The following is a 19,699-nucleotide window of genomic DNA, read 5'->3' as shown; positions in this document are numbered from 1 at the left end:
AACGGGTAAAAACACAAAACAGTGGAAGATTATACCTGAATAAATAACTTAACAATTTCAAAGCTGGTTGATGATTGTAGGGACATTTCAATGTCACATGACCTTTACTTTCAGTGGATTGACAGGATGTCTGTATTTCTATTGCAATAAAGAAGTGATTTCCTAAGGGGTATTTAGGGATTTTAGACCAAAATCAGCCTTTGTGCGTGATGTGCATTCTTTTATGAATTTGTTACCTGGGAAAGCCTGATCTTTGACTTTGAACAGCCATCATCATTGCCATCATGATCATTGGAGCTGGGCTGGCTTAGGATTGGAGATCTTTTCTTTCTTGACACTCTCTTGTCTTCTGCCAAAACACATATTTTTTCAGTTTTACTTTGCACACTTGATACAGGGTTTGTAGATGGCATTGTACATTGTGATTTTATTTTTCTTTTAGAAACAAGATGGAAACATTTTAATGTAAAGAAATATATCTTCTTGTATTTTACATACAGTGCCGATAGAAAGTCTACACACCCTTGAAATTTTTTCACATTTTGTTGTGTCAGTGCCTCAAGAGTTTCATGCATTTAAATGAGGATTATTTTCCACTTATCTACACACCATACTCCACACTGTTAAGGGGAAAAAGTTTTTTATTGAGAAAAAAATGATATATTAAATATCCAAAACTGAAAGATCATAATTGGATAAGTCTCCATCCCCCTGAGTTAATACTTGGTGGAAGCACCTTTGGCAGCAATTACAGCGGAGTTTGTTAGGATAGGTCTCTACCAACTTTGCACACCTAGATTTAGCAATATTTGACCATTCTTTTTTACAAAACTGTTCAAGCTCTGTCAAGTTCCTTGGGGAGCGTTGATGGACAGCAATCTTCAAGTCATGCCATGTCATTTAGGTCAGGGCTCTGACTGGGCCACTCAAGGACATTTACCTTTTTGTTCCTTAGCCACTCCAGTGTAGCTTTGGCTGTGTGCTTTGGGTCGTTGTCATGCTGAAAGGTGAACTTTCGTCCCAGTTTCAGATTTCTTGCAGAGGGCAACAGTTTTCCTCAAGGACTTCTCTGTACTTTGCTCCGTTCATTTTCCCTTCTATCCTGACAAGTGCCCCAGTCCCTGCCGATGAGAAACATCCCCATAACATGATGCTGCCCACCATGCTTCACAGTAGGGATGATGTTCTTTGGGTGATGCACTGTGTTGGGTTTGCGCCAAACATAACGCTTTGCATTTAGGCCAAAAAGTTCCATTTTAGCTTCGTCAGACCACAAAACGTTTTGCCACATGGCTACAGAATCTCATGAGTGTTTTTATACATACTTCAAAACAGAATTCAAGGTGGGCTTTCTTGAGTAATGGCTTCCTTCTTACCACCCTACCATACAGGCCAGATTTGTGGAGTGCTTGGGATATTGTTGTCACATGCACACTTTGACCAGTCTTGGCCTTAAAAGTAGCCTTGCCATTGGCCTCTTGGTAGCCTCTCTGATCAGTCTCCTTCTTGCTCGGTCATCCGGTTTGGAGGGACGGCCTGATCTAGGCAGGGTCTTGGTGGTGCCATACACCTTCCACTTCTTAATAATCGTGCTCCAAGGGATATATATTTTTTATACCCATCCCCTCATCTGTGCCTTTCAACAACTTTGTCCCGGAGTTCTTTTGAAAGCGCCTTGGTGCTCATGGTTGAGTCTTTGCTTTGAAATGCACTACCCAGCAGAGACAACCTACAGGAACTGCTGAATTTATCCTGAAATCATGTGAATCGCTACAATTTAACACAGGTGGAGGCCACTTAACTTGGTGTGTGATTCTGAATGCGATTGGTTACACCTGAGCTAATTTAGGATTGCTATTACAAGGGGAGCGGACACTTATCCAACCAAGCTATTTCAGTTTTTATTTTTAATTAATTTTCTACAAATTTCTAGAATATTTTTTTCACTTGGAAGTTGTGTGGTAGGCTGTGTAGATAAATGAAAAAAAAACTATTTTAATGCATTTTAATTCCAGGCTATAAGGCAACAAAAGGTGAAAATTTTGAAAGGGGGTGTAGACTTTCTATAGGCACTGTAAGTTTACAGAACAAAATTAACTCAACTGTACAACTTTATAGCTAAGTATTCAAGTCACTCAAACTTCTTGATTATAATCTACTACATAGGGAAACAGCTCTTCTGTCATCCAATGCTAAATGTTTCACATGTAGCCAGATTCACATTTAGTATACCACTCTTCTAAACACCACTTAATGTACATGTATGAACTAGCGATGAATCGTCAATATGCTCACATTTTTAGGAGCTATCTTGTTCCATTGTTGTTTCCTGAATGAATGAAAACACAGCTACCAGTATCTACCTGAAGATGTGTCCTTAGTGCAGGAATCTGCCCTCCCAAGAGAAACTCTAGCTAATGCTGCAAGCTGTGTCATGAAGGTCTCCTCTGCTTCCTGTGAAACAAGACCATAAGAGATAACCAGGGACTAAATTATCAAATTTTGAAATAGCCTTTGGACAAACATACAAACTACAGTAATACTCTGAATCTTTATTGGGCAAATACTTTTCAGCAGATGCAAGAACCAGTACTGCATTTCTCCTATTTTTCAGATACTGCATTTTTTAAAAATCTGAAATGAAGAAATGTCTTCCTTAGAAAAAGGTACACAAAACCGTTCTGGTACCCAAGTTTGAAACACCCCCACTTCAATAGATTTGTACCTGCAGTTGTCCATCAAGGTGTTTTTCCATATGATCAAGAACAGACTTCTTTTGCCTTAGAAACTCAAGTGTTGCTTCATGATTCAAGTCATACTGGGTCAGGATTTTTTTCTTTTGCAAAACTACTCTATAGGGACAAAAAAAAAAAGACAAATCCAATACCATTCAAACCTGTTAAATACATTTAAATGAGTCTTTTCTGTCATGCTACTGACAAAAAACCACACACAAAACCTCTTATCAGCGCGTCAGTTTATTTTCTTGCAGCTGCTTCTTGGGGTAAATGATTATATTGTTTTTTCAATTATTTTGTCATACTTGCCTGACATGTGGTTTAGAATTAGGAAGTCTATAGTATGGTGACACACACACACAGTACAAGCTCAAGCAGCCAAGTTCACATTGACCAGTTCTAAGTAACCAAAGTATTATTTGATATTTTTTATATGAAAGAAAATGTTATGTCAAATTAAAATCTAGGCTACTTTCACTCATACGTGCAACTGAAGTTCTGCATGCTCTTGGTGGACATACCTTTGACGAAACTCAGTCGATGTTGGTTTTTTGCTCCAATTGGCAAGCTCCTTCTGAAGGGATTCATTTAGCTGCTTTTGACTTATCTGTTTATTTTTACACATGTCTGATAAAACATAATAGTTTGGGAAAGCTTATTACATGCAATAACAAGCATAAACTAGAAAATACTATCAGAAAATGTTGTCATTTGTATAGTTGACATACTGTATTACAATGGCTCTGTGATACGACACAAGCTGTTTTCAGATTAACAGTTTTAAAGGTTTAATGAACAACATGTTTCCAGGGTTGTACGTTTACTGATTAACAGAATAGTTGAATAACTTAGAAGTTCATGACAGCTTGAATTCTATATGCCTGAACAAGGGGAGTTCTGAAACCCGGGACTTGGTGCAAGGCTAGAACTGGTTCATAACCCTGCCATTGTTGCCCGATTCACCTACCTTCTAGATGTCGTAAACGCTGCTGTTTATCATGTTCCAAGGCTTCTGTGATGTTCTGTATCTGAGTAAAATAGTTCTGTGCGAGTCTATTAACAGATTCCCTGGTCACATACACACTCTCAGTAGCAGCTTCTTTTAACAGGTCCTGTAAACATATTCAATTTTCACAGTTGGTTCTTTTTTAAAAACCAAAAAAGCCCCTTTTTTTACTCAAGTAATTATTTTTTATTTTTATCTAAAAAACTATCAATTTGTTGAATAATTTGGGGATTTTTATGCAAGTGTTTGTTGATAATATATGCTGATGTGGTGGTTTACAAGTTTTACCTTACTATTTTTTTTTTTTTTTTAATTCACAGATACACACAGTAAGCAATTATGTTTGCTGCAGTGGTAGAAACACGTGGGATGCTGTATAAAGTGTTTTAAAAAGGATAATCTTTTATATTTCAAAAGCAAGGTCACAGGAATTAGGATAACAATACAGCTCCCTTGGAGTTGAAACAGTTAAACCTGAGAAAAATGAAAACCGATGAGGGGCCTTGCTTCCCTCTCAGTATATTTCCAAGGCAATACAAATGGATTGTCTTCAAAATTCTTTTCATTCTAAGAGTTGACTGTAACCTCGCCTTGGTACTGAAGAGAAAGACCGACATCTCAAACTGTGTTCAAATGCACACATCCCTCTGCTCATTCCCTTTTTGTTAGGCTACAATAATGATGCTGGTGCATTTCTGATAAGCATTGCATCTATAAAATGCAAAAAGCATGCAAACCCATACTTGTCAAACAATGCATGCATGTCAACATTTACTGTTGTAAGCAGTGTTTGTTGAGCTTGTATACATTCAATTGTAAAAAATAATTTCAAAGCTGACTGGAAAGAAAATGATGGAACTTACAGACCTAGCTTTTAGAATTACCTTGAAGCCTTCATTCTCCTCAGAGGTGGGTTGTGCTACTTGCTGACGTGCATTCAGAATCAGAGCCCGTCCAATCACACACTCCGTGTGGTCTTGTAAAAGCTCTGCAGCTGTACAGAGCTCTGAGATAAGCTCCTGTTGAAACTCCAGTCGTATCTGCTGTGTCTCCTGCTCTAGTCTCCTCTCCACTTCAGAAATGCTGGTTTCCTTTAAAAATACAAACAAATCAGATGTCTAAAACACAAACTAAAGAAATGGTGTATATATATATTTAACCAAATCTATTATTTGTAGATTAATCCTAGACAAACACCACCTTATCCTGCAACTTCTGTTGATTTCCTGGCGTTTTACTCAGGTCATCACTTTCTATTTCTTTAGTGCGTTCTTGGCGGAGTTCATTCAACAAGCATTTCAGCCTTGACAGTCTAATTTCCTTCAGTGCTCCGAGGCTGAACTGTCTGGCTGAAAACTGTTTATTAACACACTGAAAAAATAAGGAATGTTTCAGTTGAATCTGTTTTCCATTTCTGCAATAAACATAAAAAAGGTTGTTACTTACTGTCAATAACTCAGCACGGTGACAATCCTCTATTATGACCACAAAAAGCCCTATTCTAGCTGCAATTAGACCATGTAACTAACAGCAAAGGTACCAGGATGAAGCAGCTTATCATTGAAATAAATTATTATATTTGAAATAGAATTATAAAAGTTAATAAGAAAACTGATTTCATGGATGGATTGTAAAACTAGAAATCGCCGTCAATGAGGACCACTTAATACATATATCCTCTCTTAGGTGCTGGAAAAACAAATCTAACTGCTCAAGCTAGAGTTGTGGCTCGACTTGAATGGTACAACAAACTGGATGATTAATTCTCAAAATATAAAACTAGTGATCATTTTACTGTATACAATATGTATTGTACTTTATATTTTTAATTACTGTAGTTTACTGTCTCCAAAAGTATATATAGATTTTTTTTTTAATAAAGCTCAAATTACACCAGCATGCTTACAGGGCATCGTACAGTGCAATTTGGTACCCTTACCCATCGTGCAGATCTCTCTGTCTGACTAGAATTCCCTGGAGAAGCTTCTCTTGCTGCTCAGCGAGGTGCTTTAGCCTAGCTGTGGACAGCGACTGTTCTTCAAGCCAACTCTTAAAGTAACATAAAAGAAAATACTTTATATACTAGTATTTGAAAAACAAACACAAATAAATAATAAACTTAAAGAAAAAACAACATGTATCTAATAGCATACAGCAGTGATGGCCAATACAAACACTACGATCCATTTTGGTGGATCTCAATGGGCTCCGCGATCCACCAGTAAGCTGTGACCAACAATTATTAGCGGGATTAGCATCTTCCTCAGATGATCTGGCTGACATTTCTGGGTGTATGCCTCTCCGCACATTGTGTGCCGTTTTGAAGCACTGTGTTTTAATATATTTTCACGTTTGACCTCCTGGCTCCCTGTTAAAAATGCAGATCTCCGCGTAGTCTTCTTTGTTCATGACTGAATAGATTCAATTCTTTTAGCCTGTCTGCATACAACATGCCTTTTAAACCCGGGATAATTCTGGTCGCTCTTCTTTGCACTCTTTCTAGAGCAGCAATATCCTTTTTGTAACGAGGTGACCAGAACTGAACACAATATTCTAGATGAGGTCTTACTAATGCATTGTAAAGTTTTAACATTACTTCATTGCTACCTAATTACCTTCATTGCTCATTTCTTGTAAAAATGTCAACATATCTGAATTTTGTTCATAACGGTTTTCTTTTGAAACTTCTCCAATCACATGAAAATAATTTGTTATTTTCCTCATTTTGGTTTGACAAGTTTTCAGACTGCCTGGAAACGAGTAGCCATCGCACTGATAAATCAGTGAAATTGGCGGGGTATGGGATTTGTAACATTTTAATGTGTGATTAACAGTGGGCAGTGGACACCAATAAACTACATTCCCAGAGTACATTACGATTGAGCTGTGAGAGTTTAGATCCAACTGTGAGATTATTTTTTTTTTCGTTTTATACCTTCAGCTGAAAAAAAATAAAAATAAATCATGGTTTATGTTTTTATAGTTAACCTTTAGGAATTTCTAGTCGCACACATGCACCTTAATTAAAATGTATGTTCGCACACACATTTTTTTAGACTCATGCAGAAACTGTCAGGATATTTTCATCTGTGCTACTGACGACACAGAAAGCTCTCCCCATCAGCTGTAACACTAACGGTTGTATGCTTATATGTTAGTGCTTGTTCTGATTTGTCCCGAGATCCACCAAAAATCTTTTGCGATCCACGTATTGGCCACCACTGGCATACAGTATATATAAGGGGTTTTAATCTTAATATTCTCTATTGCTCGATTAATCACACCTGTTTGCTGGTGTTAATAAAAATTGTATTGAAAGACAATTACAAGTAATACAAAGTATTAACATAATGCATTTACATTATGCAAATGTTTCATAATGCCAGCTAATGTTTAATATACATATATTTACGTACATGTAATTTGACCAGTTCCCCGAAGTCAGTTATCCTTAACACTTGGTATGACGACTGTGGTATGAGCTACACGGGTAGTACAGTTTAATTTAATGAAGACTGATCCGCCAGTATCATTTACATCTGTATTTTAAAGACCATTTTACAGCACTGGGGAAATCACAGATATCATCAACCTTCCCTCCTTTCTTTGGTTATCCCAGGAGTAACCCTAAAATAAAGTACGAGGACTGTAAAATGCTCTTTTAGCATTTTGCTCTTTTTTAAATTAACAATAAAATGAAATTCACAATGATACTGACAGTTTAGAAATATATAAACGAACAGTAAGATGATATACCTACTCTCATGGATTTAAACTTATACTGCTCACCTGTCTCCCCCGTACAAGTTGATCTTTGAAAAGCTTTAAATAGGCTTTTAGATTTGCTTCTTCGGTTTGCAAATGAACACTTAAATCTTGCCTTGCTTCTTGCCTCAGCAGTTCACATTTTTTCACAAGCAATTCTGTGCGGCTCGGTAGGGTTACGAGGAACATCTCTTTCACCATTTTCTCCATCTTCTGGGAGCAAGACGAATGCTGCCTCTTAAACAACCAAAAACTATTAATAGTATGAACTGAACCTCAGAGGCAAGCTTCATTTGTATTATACACCATGAAACATTTTCAACTTTCCAATTTAAATGTAAGGTTATACACCATGTGTTATTGGAAACAGCCAGTGTTATTGGAAACAGCCCCCCCCCCCCCCCCCAAAAGCAGGTTTCAACTAAAGCCCCAAAGCCATGTGTGAATTTGCCAAAAATACTATGAAACTAAATTCCCACCTTCCACAAATCAGTTATGCCATCAAGGATTCTCATGTCCTCCGCGCCCTCCATATCACTGCAGTCCTGCCTCTGCTTCTCCAAGAGACTATGGTAGGCCTTAAAAACAACAAAAAAAAGATCAATGTTTATTTTGAAAAAAAATGAAGTCTTTATGTCACATTCATTTCTTTATTAAATTACATACAAATAATAAAAAAAAATGTACTGTATGTGTATACAAATGACAAATTCTGTTTTTCATTAAGGGTGTAGATTTACATAGAGAAAACATGCTTCAGTTATAAGCCTGGATGATATCAGCCTACCAACAAAACCACAATTACATGGCTTTAGCAGCGGAAGAAGCGTATATTAAAATGTTTACGCTAAAGAATATGGATGAAACTGTATTACTGAATTACACCTGAGGAACGTGTAAATGGATGGACCTACTGGACTGTTCCAAATTAAATTTTAGTAAAACAGTTTACAGTACATTTTAGTATTAAGTAGAGTTTGCCAGCACTACCAAAAGGTAACAGCATCACTATTTGCAAGCTGATTGGCACAAAAACTCAGGGTCTAATTGATATTATAACATGGCATATTAGTTAATTTATTCCAAACTGCTCTATATCTCTTAATTATTCATGTGAAACAGGCCTTTTATTATTTAACCCCGAGCTTAAACCAACATTCACAAACTCCACGGCATCACAGATCTGCTGCACAGTATCTTGGACACGCGTTTTCTCCTTTTCTTGTCTCTTTTTGAGTTTCTTCTTTTTGACATCTATCTTCTTGACCATTTCATTAACAAGGCCTTTGGTGTGCTTGGTACACTCTAAAACACAAACGGACATTAACAAAAATAATTTACTGGCTCGAACAGTACAGAGACACTTTGAACAAACACACTAGCTTTCAAAGAACTCTTGTTCAAAGTGTGCATGGAGATCCAAATGATAATTAATCAGGTTGCCATTGACATTATAAACTAGAACTACTTACCATTGGTGTACAACTTGATTTCCTCCTGGAAGTTACACTGTAGATCCGATAGCATGTGCTCCATTTCTTGAAAAGCAAGTTCACCATCACTGGTAAGATGCTCCAAGACCTTTGCTGCAACCCTTAGTCGACAGGTACCTTCCCGTTGCACAAGCCACACCCGAGATTGAAGTGTGCCTGCCATGTACTCCCACCAAATTAGTTTTTCTTGAATATTCTTAAACATGACAAAATGAAATTCCATGAATATGTACGGTATATAAAATACATATACAGAGACACACTAAATGGAGTCATTACTTATTACACAGCAGATCGCTTTTACATACCATTATATGCATACCCTGGGTCTCGTTCATTAGGCTCTCCACGTGCAAGAGATGCTCAGTTAGTTTCACAATTAACTCGTTCACTACCTCATTTGTAAGTGTGAGTTTGTTTTGTAAGTGTTGACAAGCACCTTCAATCTGTTTGTTGAAACCTGCTATCTGTAGAAATCAAGAAATCGAAACTTAGTAATACATTTTGTGTTTACATTTATGGAGAAATCAAGAACTGTATGTGGAAAAACACGGGTCCAGATCATGTATTAGAAAACATACTGCAGATAAAAAATACATTAACGTCAAAAAGAAAACACACACACACACACACACAAAATACACGGCTGGACTAAACTTGCTTATAGTTCATCACAATGTAAATTGTAATAGCTACCATTCGAAGTCCATTTTCCAAGCAGTGCTTTTCTATTTTCTCTATGTCCTCAGAAGTATAATAGCTTGCATCAGGATCCCCAGCCCTTTCCATGTTTGGCTGGTTTAAATGTAACTGATTTTTTAGCTCTTCTAATTCCTGGAGAAAAAAAAAACCCATAATATTATATATTTACTTCTAATTATTTATAATGACTTTGTTTTTTAAACTTGTATTTATTTTAGATGAAGTTATGTTATACTATATCTTGATATATCCGCAGCTTGCCTTTTGGTTTTATATATTTCAGATAAAAGCTACCACAGCTGCTTTTCACTGAAGTCGCTGGAGGAATCAAGATAATTTACTATTTAACTCAGTTAGCTGCTTGCATTTCCCCATTGCCATTTATTTTACTGGTAAGTTAAGGAATTTTATGTTTGGAATTTACTGTGCACGGGTTTACACTCTTAACAGATTTGTAAGTGTAGTTGTTATTGTACTGGGGACAAGACATGATATAATGACTGTTTTAGACTTTCTTATACTGTAGAGCTCTTTTTTGGGTTTCAACAATATAGCAACCCCACAAACCAGAAAGAAAATTTTATTTTGCAGATCTATCAGCCAGAAACTTATTGTAGGACTGAGAAACTCAAAATGAACAGCGCTCACCTTTTCTTGCAATAAAAGAGTACTGCTGTAAAAGGCTTCATCAATGATCCCCTTATGAAACCAGTCATTCAGGAGAATTCTGAAGACCTGAAGAAAAAGCTAAAAAAAGGTTTTAAAATAAATATCTCCTTTTAATTGAAAAGTAAAAAGCTTAGCATAATGGGGCACGGAATCCACCATACCATATGTCTCTCTTCCCTCAGTTCTGTGTCCAATTGCTCCAGACATTGTAAGCCCAAGTTGTAAAGGCTTATCCGAGAATCAAAACTGTAGAAACAAACATTGGAAAGGAGAGATGCATATTTGTGATGATTACTTATGTAGGATATATTTTCTGGTACAGTGGTGCAATTCTGTTTATCTGACTGAGCTGTCTTATTCTTATTCCTACTTGCTGTTATCTATATCCAATTTTCCAACTTAACCAAATATTAGGGGTTGATTTGATCAACCTATACCCTTTTAGGATTACCGGTAACTAAGGCTGGGATTAAGTCACAGGTGTCATGGACTATGTTATTTTTGCTGGTGTCTGTGATTTTGACAGATAGCATTGAACTTTACCAACTCTACTTGAAATTCCACCCTAAAAAAAAAGGAAAAAAAAATGTATATTATATTGATGCACAATGAAAACGCAAGTGTCTAAGTTTTACATCAATACCTCATTGGGAACATACATAATGTTATTTACATTTTAAATAGTGAGCAGATAACTTTGTTGATTGTTTGAGTAGTATTGTTCCTTGGGATAACAAAATACTGAGCTCAAGTCATCTAATTTCATAAAAACGCCAGGTGCTCGTTTGGTATGTGGAAATCACTGTCTTCTGTGGGCCAGAGGACATCCAAGGTGGCGGCAGAGAGAGTGGTGGAGTGTTTTATTCACTGATGAATGCCGTTTTGCCCTTGACAGACCTGACGGAAGACAGCGTATGTGGAGACGTGACAAGCGTTATGCTGACTGTTGCGTTGTTCAAGCCAACTGGTGGGGCGGTGGAAGTGTGATGATGTGGGGAGGAATCTCCTTTAACACAAGAATGCCTTTGGTGCTGATTGAGGGCAATCTTACTGCTCAGCCATACATTGACGAAGTCCTTGAGGCAACAGTTTTTCCGTTCCTGCAAGCCAATCTGGAAGTGTCGATATTCCAGCAGGACAATGCAAGACCACACAGTGCTAAGATTACAATTGTACGACTTCAAGAAAACAATGTAGAGGTCTTGCCGTACCCAACTTTTTCTCCTGACCTGAGTCCAGCAGAACATCTGTGGGACCAAATCGCCAGTGCCATCCACAGGAGACAACAGCAACCAGCCAACCTTCACCAACTGGCTGCAGATGCACAGGAAGAGTGGTGGAACATCCCACAGCTGTCTATCCAGAGGCTGATCAGGTCTATGCGTCAACGCTGCCAGGATTGTGTTAATGCTCAGGGAGGTCACACCTGATACTCACTTTGTAATGTTTTCATTTTGACAGTGTGTCATGTTTCATACTGAAAACTTATGATTCTTTGATTTGTATTTTTGTTCATATTTTTTGTGATTTTGTTTGATATCTATGTTTAAAATATTTGTATTAAATCCATTAGACCTAAGTGTTGTGTTTCTTTTGTGCATCAGTATATACAGTACACCCTCGCTATAACACCCTCCATTATAAACGAACCTTCGGCTATAACATACCTTGCCCCTGGACCCCAAATTAATAAAACCAAAAAAGATAATATAAACAAACACGGTCAACATCCTGGTCTGTACGCACAGGATGCCACCTCCGCAGTGAAGTCTACTCTTGTCTTAAGACGCACATGCTGTGTAACTGCCTCTGAAACTAAAATCATTTTATGTTTCAACAAAGCTGGAAACTATTGGTTTTTTTTTTTAAAAAGGAATAATGCAGGCTTCTCTCATGAATATAGGTTGTCAAAAAACACTCTGTTTTTTGGCTTGTTCAGCAACCATGCGGCAAAGCAAAATTGATTAAAGAAAAAAAAAACTTGAGGATCTGGTTAACTTTTCATGTCGGGTTGTTTTGAAATGAAAGCTCAGTTTGGGATTCTTGCATGTTGGATTAAGATTTGGTGCACTTTGAAATGATTCATGTCATTGATTTTGAATAAAAGTTTAGCTTCAATTCTGTATTTTTGCTTTTTGTACTGCGTTTTAATTCTTTAACGAATTAGATAAAGCAAAGGCAGAATACTGCATACATGAGACGGACAGGTACATGTAATTCTACTTTTATTCACAATATCATCTCATTAACTTACTCCAACAGTCATTCATTTTGATTGTCCTTTCACTATAACAAACCCCTCGATATAACGGACAAAAGGCATGGACCCCAGCAGGTTTGTTATAGCGAGGGTGTACTGTATATACTGTAGAAATACAGTCACCTCCAGAATTATTGGCACCCTTGATAAAGATGAGCAAAAAAGGCTGTATAAAATAAACAACACAGGAAATGAGCTATATTTAATGCTCAAATATTTGGGAAACCATATTCTATTATTCTAATATAATTGCTCAGAGAGAAAGTTTTTTTTTTTACCAAGTAATACAATTATTTCTCAAAAAGATAGGTGTCAGAATTATTGGCACCCCTAAAGATTCTTATAAATAAAATCAAACAAAATTAAATCTGCATTAACATTCTACTTCTTTAAGTTCATCTCAGTCTTAAGGAACTGTATTGTGGCCTTCCATGGCTTCCTGTTTCACTGGGGTATGGAAATGAGGTAACACGCATATGAAATCCATTTGTCATCCATCACCATGGGGAAAGGCAAAGAACTCACAAATGAAGAGAGACAAATGGTTGTTGACCTTCATAAATCAGGCAATGGGTACAAAACAATAGCTAAAAAACTAAATATACCACTTACCACTACTAGAGCAATAATTACGAAGTTTAAAACCACTGGAACAGTGGTAAACTTGCCTGGTAGAGGACGCAAGTGTATCTTGCCCCCACGCACAGTGAGGCAGATGGTTTGGGAGGCAAAGGGAAATCCAAGGGCCACAGTTGCAGAATTACAGAACTTGGTTGCATCTTGCGGTCACCAAGTCTCCAAATCTACAATTAGATACCACCTCCATGCAAATAGGCTATTTGGAAGGGTTGCCAGAAAAAAGCCTTTATTGAGAGCAACCAACAAACGTAAGCGCCTGGAGTTTGCTAATAGGCATTGGCACTTCGATTGGAACCGGGTGCTATAGTCAGATGAGACAAAAATAGAGCTCTTTGGCCACGCACACCTGTGGTGGGTTTGGCATCAAAAGAAGGATGCGTGTGCAGAAAAAAACTTCATAACTACCGTAAAATATGGTGGTGGATCTTTGATGTTATGGGGCCGTTTTGCTTCCACTGGTCCTGGGGCCCTTGTTAAGGTCAACGGCATCATGAACTCTACCCAGTACCAGCACATTTTAGCCAAAAACGTGGCTGTCTCTGCCAAGAGGCTGAAACTTGGCCGCAAGTGGATCTTCCAGAAAGACAATGACCCCCAAGCACACATCAAAATCCACAAAGAAATGGTTAATTGACTACAGAAATCAACATTTTGCAATGGCCATCTCAGTCTCTGGACTTGAACCCCATTGAAAACCTGTGGTTTCAATTGAAGAGGGCAGTCCATAAGCGCAGATCGAAGGATATCAAGGGTCTGGAAAGATTCTGTATGGAGGAATGGTCTATGATCCCTCCCATTGTGTTCTCCAGTCTCATTAAACATTATAGAAAAAGACTCAGTGCCGTTATCCTTGCAAGGGTGAAGGTGCACAAAGTACTGAAAACAAGGGTGCCAATAATTCATTTTTTTGGAAATACATTTATAATTTGAGAAATGTGTAATTTTGGTTGATTCCATTGAATCATTAATAGTCAAATATATTCCACATGTTGAAAAATTACAATATAGCTCAGTACTGGTATTATTTATTTTAGACAGTCTTTTTTGCTCATCTTTATCAAGGGTGACAATAATTTTGGAGGTGACTATATATATATATATATATATATATATATATATATATATATATATATATATATATATATATATATATACACACATAGTACTGTGCAAAAGTTTTAGGCAGGTGTGAAAAAATGCTGTAAAGTAAGAATGCTTTCAAAAATAGACATGTTAATAGATTATATTTATCAATTAACTAAATGCAAAGTGAGTGAACAGAAGAAAAATCTAAATCAAATCCATATTTAGTGTAACCACCCTTTGCCTTCAAAACAGCATCAATTCTTCTAGGTTCACTTGCACAAAGTCAGGGATTTTGTAGGCATATAGTTAGGTGCATGATTAAACAATTATACCAAACAGGTGCTAATGATCATCAATTCAATATGTAGGTTGAAACACAATCATTAACTGAAACAGAAACAGCTGTGTAGGAGGAATAAAACTGGGTGAGGAACAGCCAAACTCAGCTAACAAGGTGAGGTTGCTGAAGACAGTTTACTGTCAAAAGTCATACACCATGGCAAGACTGAGCACAGCAACAAGACACAAGGTAGCATCAGCATGGGCTCTCCCAGGCAGAAATTTCAAGGCAGACAGGGGTTTCCAGATGTGCTGTCCAAGCTCTTTTGAAGAAGCACAAAGAAACGGGCAACGTTGAGGATCGTAGACGCAGTGGTCGGCCAAGGAAACTTACTGCAGCAGATGAAAGACACATCATGCTTACTTCCCTTCGCAATCGGAAGATGTCCAGCAATGCCATCAGCTCAGAATTGGCAGAAAACAGTGGGACCCTGGTACACCCATCTACTGTCCGGAGAAGTCTGGTCAGAAGTGGCATCCATGGAAGACTTGCGGCCAAAAAGCCATACCTCTGACGTGGAAACAAGGCCAAGCGACTCAACTATGCACGAAAACACAGGAACTGGGGTGCAGAAAAATGGCAGCAGGTGCTCTGGACTGATGAGTCAAAATATGAAATATTTGGCTGTAGCAGAAGGCAGTCTGTTCGCCGAAGGGCTGGAGAGCGGTACACAAATGAGTGTCTGCAGGCAACAGTGAAGCATGGTGGAGGTTCCTTGCAAGTTTGGGGCTGCATTTCTGCAAATGGAGTTGGGGATTTGGTCAGAATCAATGGTCTCCTGAATGCTGAGAAGTACAGGCAGATACTTATCCATCATGCAATACCATCAGGGAGGCATCTGATTGGCCCCAAATTTATTCTGCAGCATGACAACGACCCCAAACATACAGTGAAAGTCATTAAGAACTATCTTCAGCGTAAAGAAGAACAAGGAGTCCTGGAAGTGATGGTATGGCGATTGTAAGTCGCCCTGGATAAGGGCGTCTGCTAAGAAATAAATAATAATAATAATAATGGCCCCCACAGAGCCCTGATCTCAACATCATCGAGTCTGTGTGGGATTACATGAAGAGAGAGAAGCAACTGAGGCTGCCTAAATCCACAGAACTGTGGTTAGTTCTCCAAGATGTTTGGGCCAACCTACCTGCTGAGTTCCTTCAAAAACTGTGTGCAAGTGTACCTAGAAGAATTGATGCTGTTTTGAAGGCAAAGGGTGGTCACACCAAATATTGATTTGATGTAGATTTTTCTTCTGTTCACTCACTTTGCATTTTGTTAATTGATAAATATAAACTATTAACATATCTATTTTTGAAAGCATTCTTACTTTACAGCATTTTTTCACACCTGCCTAAAACTTTTGCACAGTACTGTATATATAATTTATTTATTTATTTTTTGACAGTTGCGCGAATGATGTTGAACTAGCTTGGCTGCCTTACCTAGCAATGTAGCCATTGACACCTCAACTCAGCACTTTGCCACATTGAAAGCATATTTTAAAAACTAGCAAAACAGCAAAAATAAGCACAAAAGCACGATCTGCACAATACCCCCAAAAAGTATTTCATGAAAGCGGTCTATTGTTTTGTTCAATGTGCAACATACCAGTAGATTACAGTCGTAAAGCAAGCTGTGAAACAAACAACCAAAAAAGTAAAATAACTGCAAATGTTACCACAGTCTGTATTAACTTTTGTTTTGTTTTGTTTTAAATTCAGTAGTCGCCAATTCTTTTTTTTTTTTTTCTCCCCAATTTAGTAGTGTCCAATTATTTTTAAGCTCCTCTCACCGCTACCACTCCTCTGCTGACTCGGGACGGGTGAAGACGAACACACGCTGTCCTCCGAAGCATGTGCTGTTAGACGCCCGCTTTTTTTACACACTGCAGACTCACCATGCAGCCACCCAAGAGCTACAGCGCCGGAGGACAACGCAGCCCTGGGAGCTCCCGTCCGCGGTTGGCAAAGGAACAGCCTCGACTCAAACTCGCGACGTCCAGAGTATAGGGCACATCCTGCATTCCACACGGAGTGCCTTTACTGGATGCGCCACTCGGGAGCCCTGGGATATTTTCCTACTTTAACATGTTACATGTTGTAAGGTCTTGCTGTAAAATAAAAGCACACACACAGGGGCCATGGCCACGGCCCCCTCCCCCCACTGCTATGCGGCCTTTGCCTGCGTTCAGAAAAATATAATGGCTTTTAATGCTTCATTGAAAAATGAAACAAATATTCAAATGAATATTTAAATATGAGCGAATATCAGAACATGAAAATCCTGTGTTTGTCCCAGCGCTAGTTTATAGTCACAGTAAAACTGCAAAATTCTGCACTTCAAACAGATATAGCTACTTATAAAATAATAATAATAATAATATTAATAATAATAATAATAATAATAATGTATAGGGTGCATTCCTACAATTGAAGTCAGTACCTGGTGTAAATGAGTGTTTCTGGAAACCTTGTCAGTTTCATAACCTTTTCATTCTGAAATTCTTTAGGGACTGGTGATGAAGATATAAAATGGCTACTGTCATCTTCATCATCTTCTTGGCTTAGTGACTCAAGGCTGGATGAGGTAGAACCCTCCTGCATCTGATTGGGCAGGATCACAAGCTTAGAGTTCTCATGCAGCGAGGGATTGGAAGCTCCGTCTGCCAAAGGCTGCATTGGAAGAAAAAAAGACATTTTATTATCTCTATTCATAAGACAACACAATAAAACATATTTCATGAAGAGAATGCATACTCTTACCCAGTGACATTTGGTCTGGTTAATCAAGGTGATGAAGTTCATGCAGTAAACATAAAAAGGCTATGGTTTTAACTATAGAGCTAGCTGGATAAAGCTGTGACTCATTTTGTTAACTGTAGAGCCAATGTATATCTCTGTGTAATTAATAACACAAAAGCTAAAAACAAACACACACACATGACGTGACCATTACAAATAACCAATTTTAAAACTGCAACGTCCCACAATCATGATCATGTTTTACATTTCTTAGTGTCTGTTTAGTACATTTTACCATAGTTTGGTTACTGATACAGTTTACAGGAATTGCATTTTCAGCATGGGCTTATAGGGGAACTATATTGTTAAAAATAAACTGATGTTTCCCATAACTAAGTTAAATCTTTACATATGTGACCCACAGTTAAAGAATATTAAGGCATGACTTATTTAATGTAGCAATACAATTATGCTAATCCAGTTTCAGTAAATATACTTGTTTCACATTTCAATGATTGATACATTTCTCTTTGAAAAGGATGCAAAGTGTTAAATAAAATAAAATAAATAACTTACTCTGTATCTTTGGTTGATTGGATAGACAACTTTTGCCCTTAATGCAAAAGCAGCAACATCACTGTTTAAAGGAAGCTTCCTTTCCTAAAAATGAAACAATGTATTGTTAGTACAAAGTACAGAGTGCAGCAAAAGTCCCAAATAGAAACAGCAGAACTGTACAACTTTGAAAAATGAACACTTCTTATCTGCCATTGGGTGGGGGTACTCTGTCAGGATTTCTTTGGAAGTCCCTGTTTATTGCACTATGTTACATTTTGCACCATAGTAAACCACAGAAAACATTACTGAGGGTGAATACAGGTAACAATAAAATACACACCTTATCATTGATGAAATTGCTATTAGATTGTTTCTTGGCAAAACTGGCGCAATCACTTTCATTGTCTTCTTTGTCCAGGTCTGTGTTCTCAAAAAGTTTTTTGGAATCATACTCCTGAAACTGAATGGCATTTAGAATTAAGATGTCAGCAACAAGTAGAAACAGTTCTGTTTTTTCCTAGAGTTTTGTGTTACAATAGGCAGACACATATGACAATGTTACGTTACAGGATTTAATGCGGTGTGAGGCACACAGAACAATTGTTAACATTAGGTTCATTAGAAACTGAGGTTTCCATGGATACAAGACTTTTCAGTTCAATAATACACATTAGCACTTGACAAGACCAAAGATTCACAATGAAAATCTTTCAATTCGAACAAGCCTAGTTTTCTTGAGTTCATGGCCACGCAATGTTATTCTATTCACCTTAGCTGATAAGACCATACAAATAACAACAACAGCAACAGCATTTTTATTCTTAGCAATCATTTTAAACACTACTCCAAGGCTAGTTGTCTGTACGTCATTTTGGAGTTTGGGATATTTGAGGATAGACTATTGAGGCACCCGCTCTGTCAATCTGTAGGGGTCTTAGTCATTCTGTCACAATTCAATTATTACACACATCCGAAGAACAGCAAAGAGCTCCACTTGATTTATTTATTAAAATGTATATCCAGCTCACAGAGAGAGAGAGAGAGAGAGAGAGAGAGAGAGAGAGAGAGAGACACAGAGAGAGATTTTCAAATTGTACGTTGCATAAACAAATATAAATAATAAAAAGGGCCGTCTGAAAGCGGAAATAAGTGGACACCTACCTTTTCTCCGAAAAAAGCTTGCTTCAGTACAAATATGTACAATAGAACTGCTACGCCGATTCCAATGATCACTCCGATAACTATGGCTAAAGCCAACAACCCTGGAAAAACTTGGAAGGACTCGGCAAATTCGAGAAAAACGTGACTAGAACATGTGGAAAGTAAATCCGAGTCACTCATATCTAAAGGTTTACACCTTTAACCTAAAACTAAAAACACACCGCCCAGTACTGTAGTGTCGAGGTCTTGTTTTCGAAGCACGTCTGATTGTGAGGAGACTGAGGCCAACTGCATACTGCTCACGTACGTATGTGCCGCAACAATGTCTAAACAAAACAAATACCATTGCACAATTCAAGAACGACGTTACCACCCTACATGCCTGCACCGTTTAGAAAGAATGCTTTCCAAGAAATTCCAAATCACTGTGTCGTCTGAAGAAGCAAATACAACTTTTAAAGTAACAAGAACCGCGATGGGAAAAAAACTACAACTACAGTACCAACAAAGCTCATCCCCATAGGCTTGGGAAATGTTAAAA

The 19,699-nt window shown here is 37.7% G+C and overlaps 1 protein-coding gene across 4 annotated transcripts in view; it reads right to left on the bottom strand.

Annotated features, from left to right (window-relative positions):
• Positions 1 to 19,699, bottom strand: part of LOC117421162 (evC complex member EVC-like) — a 20,859-nt gene extending 1,160 nt beyond the window's left edge. Inside the window, exons 1-20 of one of the 4 annotated variants that reach the window (XM_034035191.3) lie at positions 19,159 to 19,699; positions 18,338 to 18,457; positions 18,016 to 18,099; positions 17,141 to 17,370; positions 10,535 to 10,619; positions 10,353 to 10,451; positions 9,699 to 9,836; positions 9,311 to 9,469; positions 8,982 to 9,198; positions 8,666 to 8,814; positions 7,989 to 8,087; positions 7,534 to 7,746; positions 5,684 to 5,793; positions 4,945 to 5,158; positions 4,629 to 4,835; positions 3,706 to 3,850; positions 3,260 to 3,365; positions 2,726 to 2,852; positions 2,364 to 2,454; positions 237 to 346 (exon numbers count right to left, since the gene is read on the bottom strand). In XM_034035191.3, the coding sequence (XP_033891082.3) occupies positions 237 to 346; positions 2,364 to 2,454; positions 2,726 to 2,852; positions 3,260 to 3,365; positions 3,706 to 3,850; positions 4,629 to 4,835; positions 4,945 to 5,158; positions 5,684 to 5,793; positions 7,534 to 7,746; positions 7,989 to 8,087; positions 8,666 to 8,814; positions 8,982 to 9,198; positions 9,311 to 9,469; positions 9,699 to 9,836; positions 10,353 to 10,451; positions 10,535 to 10,619; positions 17,141 to 17,370; positions 18,016 to 18,099; positions 18,338 to 18,457; positions 19,159 to 19,338 (2,883 nt within the window). In that variant the 5' untranslated portion in view covers positions 19,339 to 19,699. Of the gene's footprint in view, positions 1 to 236; positions 350 to 2,363; positions 2,455 to 2,725; positions 2,853 to 3,259; positions 3,366 to 3,705; positions 3,851 to 4,628; positions 4,836 to 4,944; positions 5,159 to 5,683; positions 5,794 to 7,533; positions 7,747 to 7,988; positions 8,088 to 8,665; positions 8,815 to 8,981; positions 9,199 to 9,310; positions 9,470 to 9,698; positions 9,837 to 10,352; positions 10,452 to 10,534; positions 10,620 to 17,140; positions 17,371 to 18,015; positions 18,100 to 18,337; positions 18,458 to 19,158 lie in introns of all 4 variants that reach the window. The other 3 variants (XM_034035190.3, XM_034035192.3, XM_059032913.1) reach the window with 3 other exon arrangements.

The sequence above is a fragment of the Acipenser ruthenus genome, chromosome 1, assembly GCF_902713425.1.
Source record: "Acipenser ruthenus chromosome 1, fAciRut3.2 maternal haplotype, whole genome shotgun sequence".
NCBI lineage: Eukaryota > Metazoa > Chordata > Actinopteri > Acipenseriformes > Acipenseridae > Acipenser > Acipenser ruthenus.
Note: the sequence above shows the minus strand (reverse complement) of the source record. Positions and strands in the feature narration are given on the sequence as shown.